At 41.7% G+C, this 13,605-nt stretch overlaps 1 protein-coding gene across 2 annotated transcripts in view; it reads right to left on the reverse strand.

Annotated features, from left to right (window-relative positions):
- Nucleotides 1-1,364: 1,364 nt before the first annotated feature.
- The window catches only part of LOC135508295 (low density lipoprotein receptor adapter protein 1-B-like), an 81,970-nt gene continuing 69,729 nt past the window's right edge, over nucleotides 1,365-13,605 (reverse strand). Inside the window, exons 7-9 of one of the 2 annotated variants that reach the window (XM_064928383.1) lie at nucleotides 9,139-9,272; nucleotides 8,532-8,566; nucleotides 1,365-2,567 (exon numbers count right to left, since the gene is read on the reverse strand). In XM_064928383.1, the coding sequence (XP_064784455.1) occupies nucleotides 2,423-2,567; nucleotides 8,532-8,566; nucleotides 9,139-9,272 (314 nt within the window). In that variant the 3' untranslated portion in view covers nucleotides 1,365-2,422. The other variant, XM_064928382.1, reaches the window with a different exon arrangement.

Genomic DNA, 13,605 nt, shown 5'->3' on the forward strand with positions numbered 1-13,605 from the left:
GCATTCCAGGTGACTACCTCATGAAGATGGTTGAGAGAGTGTGCAAAGCTGTCATCAAGGCAAAGAGTGGATACTTTGAAGAATCTCAAATATAAAATAATTTGATTTGTTGAACACTTTTTTGGTTACTACATGATTCCATATGTGTTATTTTTGTTTTGATTTCTTCACTATTACTATTCTTCTAATGTAGAAAATAGTACAAATAAAGAAAAACACTGGAATGAGTAGGTGTCCAAACTTTTAACTGGTACCGTGTGTGTATATATATATATACAGTATATCACAAGTGAGTACACCCCTCACATTTTTGTAAATATTTGAGTATATCTTTTCATGTGACAACACTGAAGAAATGACACTTGGCACCGGTGTGGGAAACTGGCTAAATGGGCCCAATTTGGACATTTTCACTTAGGGGTGTACTCACTTTTGTTGCCAGCGGTTTAGACATTAATGGCTGTGTGTTGAGTTATTTTGAGGGGACAGCAAATTTACACTGTTATACAAGCTGTACACTCACTACTTTACATTGTAGCAAAGTGTCATTTCTTCAGTGTTGTCACATGAAAAGTTATACTCAAATATTTACAAAAATGTGAGGGGTGTACTCACTTTTGTGATATATATATATATATAAGTCGGAAGTTTACATACACATTAGCCAAATAAATTTGAACTCCGTTTTTCACAATTCCTGACATGTAATTCTAGTAAAAATTCTGTTTTTCTGGGATTGATTTGCACTTTTCACATCAAATTATGTTCATCTCTAGGAGACCGAAAACACCTCCTTCCTGAGCGCTATGACAGCTGTGTGGTCCCATGGTGTTTTTATTTGCGTACTATTGTTCGTACAGATGAACGTGGCACCTTCAGGTGTTTGGAAATTGCTCCCAAGGATGAACCAGACTTGTGGAGGTCTATAATTTTTCTTCTGAGGTCTTGACTGATTTCTTTAGATTTTCCCCAGGATGTCAAGCAGAGGCACTGAGTTTGACGGTCGGCCTTGAAATACATCCACAGGTACACCTCCAATTGACTCAAATGATGTCAATTAGCCTATCAGAAGCTTCTAAAGCCATGACATCCTTTTCTGGAATTTTCCAAGCTGTTTAAAGGCAGTCAGCTTTGTGTATGTAAACTTCTGACCCACTGGAATTGTGATACAGTGAATTATTCTGTCTGTAAACAATTGTTGGAAAAATGACTTGTGTCATGCACAAAGTAGATGTCCTAACCGACTTGCCAAAACTATAGTACTTTTTTTTATTTATTTGTGGAGTGGTTGAAAAACAAGTTTTAATGACTCCAACCTAAGTGTATGAAAACTTCCGACTGTATATAAATAAAATAGCCTCACACTGATGCATACATTTTATTGAATTCAGAGGTAACATAATACGAGAAATTATAAAAATGCCTTTCAAACTGTATCAAAAAATGTCAGCGATATTAACACGGAGACTTGAACTCAACTCAAACCCTCATATAATATCTTCAAAATGAAATCTCCAAACTGTCAAGTAAACTATCAAAATGAGCACAAACCAGATTAGACAATATTACAGTGGTACATGTAAGAGCTAGATGGTTATTATAATAACAATCAACGGAAGTATGTGCTTTGTAGAGGGATGAGTGGAGACTGCAAAAATAGATTTTGCAATAGAATAAAAATAAGATTCTTTATACACACACAACCCACATATTGTGTATGCAAGTAACGCAGGAGGCCAGTGAAACCTTAATTGGGGAGGACAGGCTCATAGTAATGGCTTGAAGGGAATAAATGGAATTGAAAACACGTCAAACACACGGTTTCCATGTGTTTGATACCGTTCCATTCACTCCATTCCAGCCATTATGCACCATCCTCCCCTCAGCAGCCTCCTGTGGTAAGTACATTTTGTTAAAGCCCGTATACACATTATTTTCTGCCTCTAACGCTTAAATGCACCTTCACCAAATGCTAAACAAGTGATAAAATATAGCTCAGTTTGTGTCAGATTATGTATACTGTATATAAACACATACATACAGTAAAAACCTACCAGTCAGTAGAGACAGAGGCTAATTGAATAATGGGGTATTGAATGTAGCAAACACCAGATGACTGGATGTTTAAAATGAAATGAAAACAAAATGGTTGTATTGCTTTGGTCTTAGTTCTGGAGGCTCTAGACTCCGGTAGGTCCCTCCTGGTTGGTCAGTTAGACACACTAACAGTCACATCCCTCAAGATGGCAACACTGAGTGGACTTTCAGGGCGAATCATGTACAAACTCCACTAGGCCTGCTATTCTTTCTCAGACATCTCACAGTCACTGCCTCTCTACTGCTTTCACCCACATCCCCATCGCTTTCCTTCTCCATCTTTCGCTCTCCCCCTCGATGCCTTGCTTCCGCAGTGGCTCCACCCTTAGAACCCTAACATATAGTCTTTTTCGGCGTTGTCTGCATCCGTTTTGTCCCAGTTAGCTGGGGACAGGCACTCTTCAGTGTTGAAGTCCTGAGGGTTTACCCCAATGTCCAGGACCTGGGGGTTATTGCGAGACTCAGCAAGTCTGGAGGGGAAGAAAGACATTTCACTTATCACATTCATAAGGCAAAAGATACCAAATATCAGATGGGATGTGAAAACTCAATACATTGAAATTAACAGACGTGGTAGCTTTAACATTTAAAAGCATTTAAATGACAAATGTGTGTATTGACATGATAGGAAAGATACTATACAAAAATGTGTCTAACTTGAGTAAGCAACTATAAAGACAGTGTGTTGGTCTCGAGTTACAGTATCCAGGCCTAAACTGTAGAGGCATATCTTTTTAAATGATCAAACAGTGAGGTATGGTTATCTAAGTACTTCACACAGCTACAACTCTCAGGCCTGACTCTCAACATCACTTCACTGCTACGACAGCAACACCACTTGACTCACCATGTCATTTCTCATTCAGTGATGTTGCAATAACGGCAAAATGGCTGTAGATGTGAAGCAGAATAACACACAAATCCAAGACCATGTGGGCATGGACAAAATGAGAATAAATGACAACAATCAACATGTTAGCGGAGAACCCTGCCGTTCATACACAGCACAGCCTTCCCAAACTCTGTGCAATTTGCTGGTGTAACGTTGGAACCTGTAGTCCAAATTTACATCAGACGGGTAGCTTCTCTGTCTTGGTTTGAGCCAAACGTTTGCTCAGCGTGGTCTCAACATAAGGGAAGTCAATAGGACAGGGTTCTGAGCCATGGTAATGGGATGCTCCTATGGGGACATATGCAACTACAGGCGTTTGTAATGGCAGAATGCTACAGATCCACATCCATGCTCAGACAGATGGGCTGGGTACGGTGAGGATGGAGAGTGACAAAGGGGTCACAGTTGTGGTGAGGGTGGTGAATGGAGTGGGGGTGACTGGGGGAAGTGAGGGTGGGACACTGCACATCCAATGGATGACATCATTACCTGAGTATGATTCAAAGCTATCCAGACTGCGGCTGAGGGGTGCAAAGGAAATGTCAATAGTCAGACAGCTGTTTTACTATTCCCCTGTATTTGTATTATGAAGAACACCAGAGCATTCCCAATTAACTTAAAAGTTGCATTAACTTCCTGCAGCCAGAAGATGGCACTGTAATCCTTCTTGAGTTACAGCGATCTCAGTGAGGTCATGTGAGGTCAGTGTTGAGAGTTCCGACTCCTGGGCACAAACTTCCTTCATATCGATGTTTAAAGGAATGTACAAGGAGAGAAGGTTTAGGTGCCCATACAGTTAAACTAAATCACTCACACAGAGAATGAAGGCAAGAAATGTCAACTCTGTCTCTTATTTTACAACTCACTAGTAAAAAAACTAAATAACAGGGATGGAGGATTGTCACTAAAACTGTTCTTTGCTTCAGAAGAAGTACTGAAGGAGGAAAACCATTCAGTCTAAAATGACAGGCATCCCTGGACTTCCAGAGTTCTGCTACCCCATTATACCACCCACAGCAAGTTGAGGGAGAAAAGCCCATCTGCCAATAAACTGCCTTTTACTGAGAGTTATTTCCTGAAACTCAGAGGAAAGGTCTGATCTCATTTCACCCCCTTCCCAGAGGTAAAATAAAGGAAAGAGCAAGCATTAGTCACAACAACATACCCCTGACTGTCATTATGTAGGGAGTTCATAAACAACTCAGTCAAGAGAATGACTAAAGTCTCACAGACAGAAGCTTCTTTTCTGTCATCGCTGGTTTTGGTCTTTTTAGAAAATCTATACTCAAAGTGCTCTTAGGAGCTTGTTGAAAATCTCCAGTTGCCACTTCCAAGTTTCCTCAAGTAACTAAAAACAATCCAGACATCAGTCAGTTACTGACATCAGTCATGTTTGGTCAGTCCAAGTGACAGTGAATCAGTTCAGCAGTGCTCATATGGAGATACAGAGTGACAGAACTTCCTCTCACTCTTCACCACAGCTCAACACCCACTACTTCAATAATAAGAGTGCAGCTCTGCAATCAGCGCTCTCTGATAGACAAAAGGCTTGAACCGGGGGGACTCATTTATCAATGGTGTGTGCATAACAAAAATACTCTAAACATTGGGTGTGCCAGTTTTCCTGCAAAGGTTGGTATTTATCCATTTTGAACATGGGAAAGTGTGTGTATCAAACAACAGCTCTCACCATGCATACACACAACTTCAAGTCGTTGATCAATTGTATTGCAAGCAAATAACGTAATAAAACAGATACCTTTGCCATTGGTAAGGAGATCCCAGCATAATGTTTTTGACTTAAGGCCCAAATCATACTCATATTTTCTGACATGACTAGTTTATTCCCGCTAGACAACAAATACTAGGCTACCATTTATCCATGAATAATTCAATAGCCAAGGAAGCTTGGAAGTATATAGACCAGTAGCCTATTTAAAATGTTTGATAGGAGTGCGACGTCATAGCCCATTTAATATTAGAGCCTATACCAAGGCAGGAGATAGAAACCCAATCATCTATTGATTAACAAAATATTGAACAACAATTTGACTTTTACATAGAAGTGTGGGCTGTAGCATTTACATTTAAATAGTTTGAATAGACAATCGAACTTGCAGAATGCGCAGCCAGTGGTTAGCACTCGCTATAGTAGGCATGTATGGGCGGCAGGGTAGCCTAGTGGTTAGAGCGTTGGACTAGTAACCGGAAGGTTGTGAGTTCAAACCCCCGAGCTGACAAGGTACAAATCTGTCGTTATGCCCCTGAACAGGCAGTTAACCCACTGTTCCCAGGCCGTCATTGAAAATAAGAATGTGTTCTTAACTGACTTGCCTGGTTAAATAAAGGTAAAATTAAATTTAAAAAATTATTTTTAGTTTGAAAAAGTCACTGCAAAATATAAAAAAATATTCTACCCACACCTCTACAGAAATGTGATAAAATTTGCCATTGCACTTTCTTTTCAAAACAGACATGTCCCATTTCCAAAATGTCCAAATAGTACAGCAAATGAGGGTGGTAGAATCTCCACTTACGACAGAATTTAGTAAGAAATGTACACATGGTTGAGAAATAAGGCCCCAGGTCCTCTGCCTACTACATTTCCCTCAATTAAAGGAATCTCTGGTCGGACTGCCCATCACTACTCCACAGAGTCCCCTGTGGAGACGTGATGGGCACAGCAGCATAGATTAACAGCCTAGTGAGTACTTACTGTGTGTGCAGACAAATAATTATCTGATAACAGCACTAGAATGGTCTCAATGCTTGATTACCGCCCCTCTGAAGCACACTGTCCCTACCGCCAGACAAAGACTGATAAAACAGGAGAGGCCACCGTCAGTTTCAAATGAAACTAAATGAAAAGAGCCCAGGGGGAAATGAAAGCACTGATAGACTATAACTTAGTGGTAACATAAAAAATACATCTTGGGAATTGTGATTCAGCATCCCTAAAGACCTCATCAGGACATGTCATTGAAACAAGATGGACTCCTTTGAGCTCTGCAGGAGTTGGGTTAGTGAGCCCTTGAGCAGGGTTGGGCAGTAACTGATTACAAAACAATCTGGAAATGTAATCAGTTACGTTACCAGCCACAATATTGTAATCAGATTAAAGATACTTTTGAAAAACAAGATGATTACTTCTTGGATAACATTTACATTTAGAAATTATGTTTGTGACAAAATACATGACATCTTTCTGTTATCTCAATGAAATGAATCATTGAAAAAAGGTGCAAGTTTTAGTTTTGTTCCACCTCAGAGTCTGACCACATCAGAGACTACTATGATGACACACCAAATGCATTTGATATATCCTTTTTGTGTTCTTCTAATGCCTCTTAAAAGGAATATTCCACCCAAAAACAATATTTTGGGAAAATGTTTTGCATGTCAGCAATCAAGTTAAGATATATTACCTTCAAAATACAGAAATACCACCAGTATGATGCATTTTCAATCATATGATGCAAAATGCATCATACTGGCTGTATTTCGAAAGTAATATATCTTGATAACTTGATTGCTGACATGCAAACTATTTTGGGACTATATCAACAATGGACTAATGAAACAAATACCAAAAGATAATATAAAATTCCACCCAAAAATTAAGGGGAAAGTAATCCAAATGTAACTAATCAGATTACATTACTGAGTTTGGGTAATCCAGAAGTTACATTACTGATTACAATTTTGGACAGGTAACTACAATAGTAACTAACGGATTACACTTAAAAAGTAACCTACCGAACACTGCCTTTGAGGAATTCCAGTCTGTACAAGAGCACAGAGAATACACTGAAGGACGTGTCCAGTTAACTTTGAACCTGCTATGACCAAAAACCAATGCTCTGTGTATTTATCCCGCAACCACTGCCATTGAAGCTTGCAGAATACATTCTATCCAAAGTCCTCACTTAAAAGCCTGTTGTTAAATCACTGCTTGTGGGGCCTGGCCAGTAGAAAGGCAGGCTGAGAAAGCAGAAGATGAAGTTGGGCGTTGCGGCCAGTAAACTTAACACAGCCAGTTTCTTGGATATAAGTGAAGCGAGTGCCCAGCGGCGAGCCAGCAGGTGGGAATGGCAGTGTTTATAAGACAAGCCTTAACCTTTTTGGGATAGGGGGCAGTATTTTCACTTTTGGATGAATAGCATGCCCAGAGTGAACTGCCTCCTACTCTGTCCCAGATACGAATATATGCATATTATTATTAGTAATGGATAGAAACCACTCTGAAGTTTTTTAAAACTGTTTGAATGATGTCTGTGAGTATAACAGAACTCATATGACAGCTGAAAACCTGAGAAAAATCCAACCAGGACGTGGGACATCTGAGATTTGTAGTTTTTCAAAGCTTGGCCTACCAAATACACATTGAGATATGAATAAATTTGCACTTCCTACGGCTTCCACTAGATGTCAACCGTCTTTAGAAACTTGAATGAGGATTCTACTATAAAGGAGGGGCTCATGAGACCTCTGAGTCAGTGGTCTAGCAGACGCTCCCGACAGAGTTACCTCTCGTTCCAGTGCTTTTCTTCAGAAATAGGAATTCTCCGGTTGGATCATTATTGATGTTTTATGTTAAAAACATCCTAAAGATTGATTCCATACATCGTTTGACATGTTTCTAAAGAACTGTAATGGAACTTTTCGAGTTTTTGTCTGGATGAAGTGTCTGCGCCTCATGAAGATGGATTACTGGGCTGAACACGCTAACAACAAGTGGTTATTTCGACAAAAATGACGGACCATTTGGAACTTTATGGAACAAATCAGTCAATTATTGTCAACCTGGGATTCCTGGGAGTGCCTTCTGATGAAGATCATCAAAGGTAAGTGAATATTTATGGTGTTGTTTATAACTTTTTTGACTCCAAAATGGCGGATATTCCTCTGGCTGTTTTGGGTTCTGAGCGCCGTTTTCAGATTATGCTTTTTCCGTAAAGTTTTTTTAAAATCTGACACAGCGGTTGCATTAAGGAGAAGTCTATCTTTAATTCTGTGAATAACACTATTTCTGCAAAATCACGGAATGTTTTGGAATCAAAACATTACTGCACGTAAGGTGCCAATATAAACTGAGATTTTTGGATATAAATATGCACATTATCGAACAAAACATGTATTGTGTAACATGATGTCCTATGAGTGTCATCTGATGAAGATCATCAAAGGTTAGTCATTCATTTTATCTATATTTCTGCTTTTTGTGACTCCTATCTTAGGCTGGAAAAATGTCTGTGTTTTTCGACTTGGCTATGACCGAACATAATCATATGTGGTGCTTTCGGTGTAAAGCATTTTTGAAATCGGACACGGTGGGTAGATTAATAAGATGTTTATCTTTCATTTGCTGTATTGGACCTGTTAATGTGTGAAAGTTACATATTTCTAAAAAATATTTTTGAATTTCGCGTGCTGCCTTTTCAGCAGAATGTTGTCGGGGGGTTCCCGCTAGAAAGGTTAACCACCGGCTATTGTGTGTGTGGTAATGCAGAGGGACTGGACAGGGCACAGTAAAATCACACACCTTGAGAAAGCTTCATCCAGACCATCCTCAAGCTCCTGCCAGACAAAACACACATATAGACAAGGTCAAGGAAAGAAGACCATATCAAAATAATTGAAATACTGTTTAAAAAACTAGATTTGTTTCAGAAAGGTTTACAGTAGGTAAACTACAGGAAGTGATGGCATCATGAATGGCTCTTTTGGCTTTACAACTATAAATGGAACATTTGGATTCTGAGCAGCTAAAGGAAACACACACCTCTATCCAAACGTTCCCTGTTATATAAGTATATGATTGCAGAATAACAGCTCCACACCCTCCCCTGCTATGGGGATCATCTGATAAGTCTTGTTCTATTCAATGCACCATTGTCCTGAGCTAAACTCAACCCATAATCTTACTGTACTATAAAGACACTGCCTTTGAATCAAGTATGTATGCTAGGAGCTACTGTCAATACTGTATTATTTCAATCTTACCCTTACAGTATACTGGTAGTCATTCTATCTCCATTTGATGTAACCATACAGCTCTCCAAGCCTTCATTCTCTCATCCATAAAGCATCGCCCCTCTTATTAAGCATGTGTAGCTACAGTAGTTCTATTCTAGCCCCCATTCTCTTACCCATACAGTATTGTTGTTCTCTGTGGTGTGGTTGTGCGTCATGAATGGGTCTGGTTCGCTCTCCTTTGTCCCCGAGCGCAGCAGCGCCACGTTTGCTCCCTCTGCCAAGTCTAGAAGGTTCCCTGTGGCCACTTCTGTAACACAGAGAAAACAAACATACTAGATTCATCTCAGAGGGAAGAACAGTACTTTCAATATCAACAGCATTGCAGGACTTCTGTACAGACATCTATTACACATCTTATTGTCACATACCGGCACCAAAACACCACGCACACTTATGACCATCATGTGAAAACATAACAGTAACATGAATCATGCAGACAAAGGCCATTATTGGAATCATTACGACCAAACCTTCCTTATTACCGCTCATAATGTGTGTCATCAACATGGAAGGTTTGGGGCAGCAGGTAGCCTAGTGGTTAGAGCATTGGGCCAGTAACTGAAAGGCTGCTAACTCGAATCCCTGAGCTGACAAAGTACAAATCTGTCGTTCTGCCCCTGAACAAGGCAGTTTAACTCACTGTAAATAAGAATTAGAGGTCGACCGATTAATCGGAATGGCCGATTAATTAGGGCCGATTTCAAGTTTTCATAGCGATCGGTAATCGGCATTTTTGGACACCGATCATGGCCGATTACATTGCACTCCACGAGGACACTGTGTGGCTGTCACGCCCTGGTCTATATTTATTATGTTTATCTTCATTTATTGGGTCAGGCCAGGGTGTGACATGAGTTTATTTGTGGTGTGTTTCGTCTTGGGGTTGTGTGGGGTGTATAGCATAGTCTATGGCTGCCTGAGGCAGTTCTCAATCAGAGTCAGGTGATTATCGTTGTCTCTGATTGGGAACCATATTTAGATAGCCATATTCTTTGAGTGTTTTCGTGGATGATTGTTCCGGTCTCTGTGTCTTCACCAGATAGGACTGTTTAGGTTTTCACGTTCCGTTTGTTGTTTTTTGTATTGTTCGTGTTTTTTCGTTCTTCATTAAACGTCTAAAAAATACCACGCTGCATTTTGGTCCGCTCCTCCTTCAACAGAAGAAAGCCATTACAGTGGCAGGCTGACTACCTGTTATGCGAGTGCAACAAGGAGCCAAGGTAAGGTGCTAGCTAGCATTAAACTTATCTTATAAAAAACAATTATTCTTCACATAATCACTAGTTAAATACACATGGTTGATGTTATTACTAGTTTATCTAGCTTGTCCTGCGTTGCATATACTCAATGCGGTGCCTGTTAATTTATCATTGAATCATAGCCTACTTCTCCAAACGGGTGATTTAACAAGCGCATTCACGAAAAAAGCACTGTCATTGCACCAATGTGTACCTAATCATAAACACCAACGCCTTTCTTAAAATCAATACATAAGTATATATTTTTAAACCTGCATATTTAGTTAATATTGCCTGCTAACATTAATTTATTTTAACTAGGGAAATTGTGTCACTTCTCTTGCGTTCTGTGCAACAGAGTCAGGGTATATGCAGCCGTTTGGGCCACCTGGCTCGTTGCGAACTGTGAAGACTATTTCTTCCTAACAAAGACAGCCAAGACTTCGCCGAACGGGGGATGATTTAACAAAAGCGCATTTGCGAAAAGAGCATAATCGTTGCATTATTATTAAAATCAATACACAGAAGTATTTATTTTTAAACTAGCATATTTAGTTAAAAGATATTCATGTTAGCAGGCAATATTAAACTGGGGAAATTGTGTTACTTCTCTTGCGTTCATTGCACGCAGAGTCAGGGCATATGCAACAGTTTGGGCCGCCTGGCTCGCTGCGAACTAATTTGCCAGACTTTTACGTAATTATGACATAACATTGAAGGTTATCGGCTTTTTTTGGTCCATTTTTTTGGTAGGCGTTGAAAAATCATAATCAGTCGACCTCTAATAAGAATTTGTTCTCAACTGACTTGCCTTGTTAAATAAAGGTTAAATTTAAAAAAAATATAAAAACATGCCCGTCTGTTGTTTGTCACTTATTGTCTTATTGATAAGTGGGCACGGAATAATCCCCCGACACACGCACACCTCACCATGATGACTGTGCTGTAATGGGATCGTCTCCAATGACTGCTGTGGACGCAACTGTTTAATAGGGTTGGGAATCGTGTGTGTGTGTGTGTGTGTGTGTGTGTGTGTGTGTGTGTGTGTGTGTGTGTGTGTGTGTGTGTGTGTGTGTGTGTGTGTGTGTGTGTGTGTGTGTGTGTGTGTGTGTGTGTGTGTGTGTGTGTGTGTGTGTGTGTGTGTGTGTGTGTGTGTGTGTGTGTGTGTGTGTGTGTGTGTGTGTGTGTGTGTGTGTGTGTGTGTGTGTGTGTGTGTGTGTGTGTGTGTGTGTGTGTGTGTGTGTGTGTGTGTGTGTGTGTGTGTGTGTGTGTGTGTGTGTGTGTGTGTGTGTGTGTGTGTGTGTGTGTGTGTGTGTGTGTGTGTGTGTGTGTGTGTGTGTGTGTGTGTGTGTCTGCACCATGTGTGCTTATTGATTCCCTGGTCAGACAGACGGGTGTCAGTCCCCTGAGAAGAGAAGGTCAAATCTCAGTAGGTTCTCCAAATCTGTCTCAAAGTTGTACTTGGGTCTATTAATAACCTCATATACTTCCTCCTCTTTTCTCTGCACAAGAGGAGGCCCCCAAAATGATCAACTCAGACATTGCAGCAGTTCCCCTCCACTGGTTCCCTCCATCCATGACCTCTGACATTTACTGCATCTTCCCTATCACTAAGAAAGCCATTATTAGCAGGTGATTATTCATTGTATCGGTCTGTCTGGGATGGCGAAGGATGCAGGGGGGAACCACAGCACTGTTCATCAACACATTGGGTCTGGGGCTGTGTGCGGAGGGCTTAGGTTGAGAGTGGGATGGGTGTGGGGGTTTGGAATGGGTCTGGGCACCGTCTGGCAGTCTGGCCCCAGGGAGTGAGTGGCAGATTGAGTCAGGAATATAATTTTACAGCCTCTCAGGAACTACATCTCCAAGTAGAGGACACAGGAGCATGTGCCCACACCCGCGCACACACACCAGTTTGTGTGGCAAGCAGAAAACTGACAGAGAGGGAAGATGGGAGGTGAGTATCATGTCTCCTGAATAAAGCTGAATAGTCTCCAGCAACACTCCTTCCTGAGGTGAATAGGAGGAGGTGAATACTTACTGTAAGCACTTTGCGTCTCAGTCAAAACAACTTCCTTATGGGTCTAACCCACACATCCCTCTATGGGACTATGAATCATAGCTCAAGGACAGCCAAAAGATGAAAGGGACAGGGCTGCAAACCCCTTACACCAAGCCTCTCTGTTACAAAAAATACAATTTCTGGGTCAAGGGATTTGCTCTCCTCTCTAGAGATGATCTATAAACCACTGAACCCAAACGGGCCTGATCCTATTGTAATCGCGAGCTGATCCAGTCCCATCCCATGTTAACAGTATCAGATGAGATTTAGATGGATCCCACTCTGGCAGGCTGGGGTCCACCTGGCCAGACTAAGGGGACGCATGGCCAAGCTGATGTTTTAAGTCTGCTCTCTCTGTCACGCCCTGGCCTTAGAGAGGCTTATATTCTCCATTTTGGTTAGGTCAGGGTGTGACTAGGGTGGACATTCTAGTTTCTTTATTTCTATGTTTTCTGTTACTATGTTTTGGCCGGGTATGGTTCTCAATCAGGGACCGCTGTCTATCGTGGTCTCTGATTGGGAATCATACTTAGGCAGCCTGTTTTTCCACCTTAGTTGTGGGTAGTTGACTTTGTTAGTGGCCTGTATAGCCCTAGGAAGCTGCATGGTCGTGTTTGTTGTTTGTTGTTTTTGTTGGTGACATTCATAATAAAAAGAAATGCACACTCACCACGCTGCACCTTGGTCCGGTCATTTCCCTGACGACGATCACGACAGAACTACCCACCACAAACGGACCAAGCGGTGTGGCCGGGAGGAGCAGCCTTTTCTGGAGGAATGGACATGGGATGAGAGCTTGGAAGGCAAGGGACCCTGGGGAAAGGCTGGAGAGTATCGGCATCCAAGGGAGGAAATAGTGGCGACAATAAGAGGAGTTGGCACGAAGCCTCCAGCGACAGGATCCATGGCACGGGGCCGGCAGCGACAGGATCCATGGCACGGAGCCTCCAGCGACTGTATCCATGGCACGGAGCCTCCAGCGACTGGATCCATGGCACGGAGCCTCCAGCGACTGGATCCATGGTCCGGAGCCTCCTGCGACGGCCCCCAGTCCGGGGCCTGCAGCGAGGGTCCCCAGTCCGTGACCTGCAGCGAGGGTCCCCAGTCCGGGAGTCCCCAGTCTCCCCTATAGAGTCAGGTTTTGCGGCCGGAGTCCAGATCTTCGGGGGGGGGGTACTGTCACGCCCTGGCCATAGAGGCTTTTATTCTCTATGCCAGGGTGTGACTAGGGTGGGCTTTCTTTGGGAATCATACTTAGGCAGCCTGTTTTTCCACCTTAG

The sequence above is a fragment of the Oncorhynchus masou genome, chromosome 21 (genome assembly GCF_036934945.1).
Source record: "Oncorhynchus masou masou isolate Uvic2021 chromosome 21, UVic_Omas_1.1, whole genome shotgun sequence".
Classification (NCBI taxonomy): domain Eukaryota; kingdom Metazoa; phylum Chordata; class Actinopteri; order Salmoniformes; family Salmonidae; genus Oncorhynchus; species Oncorhynchus masou.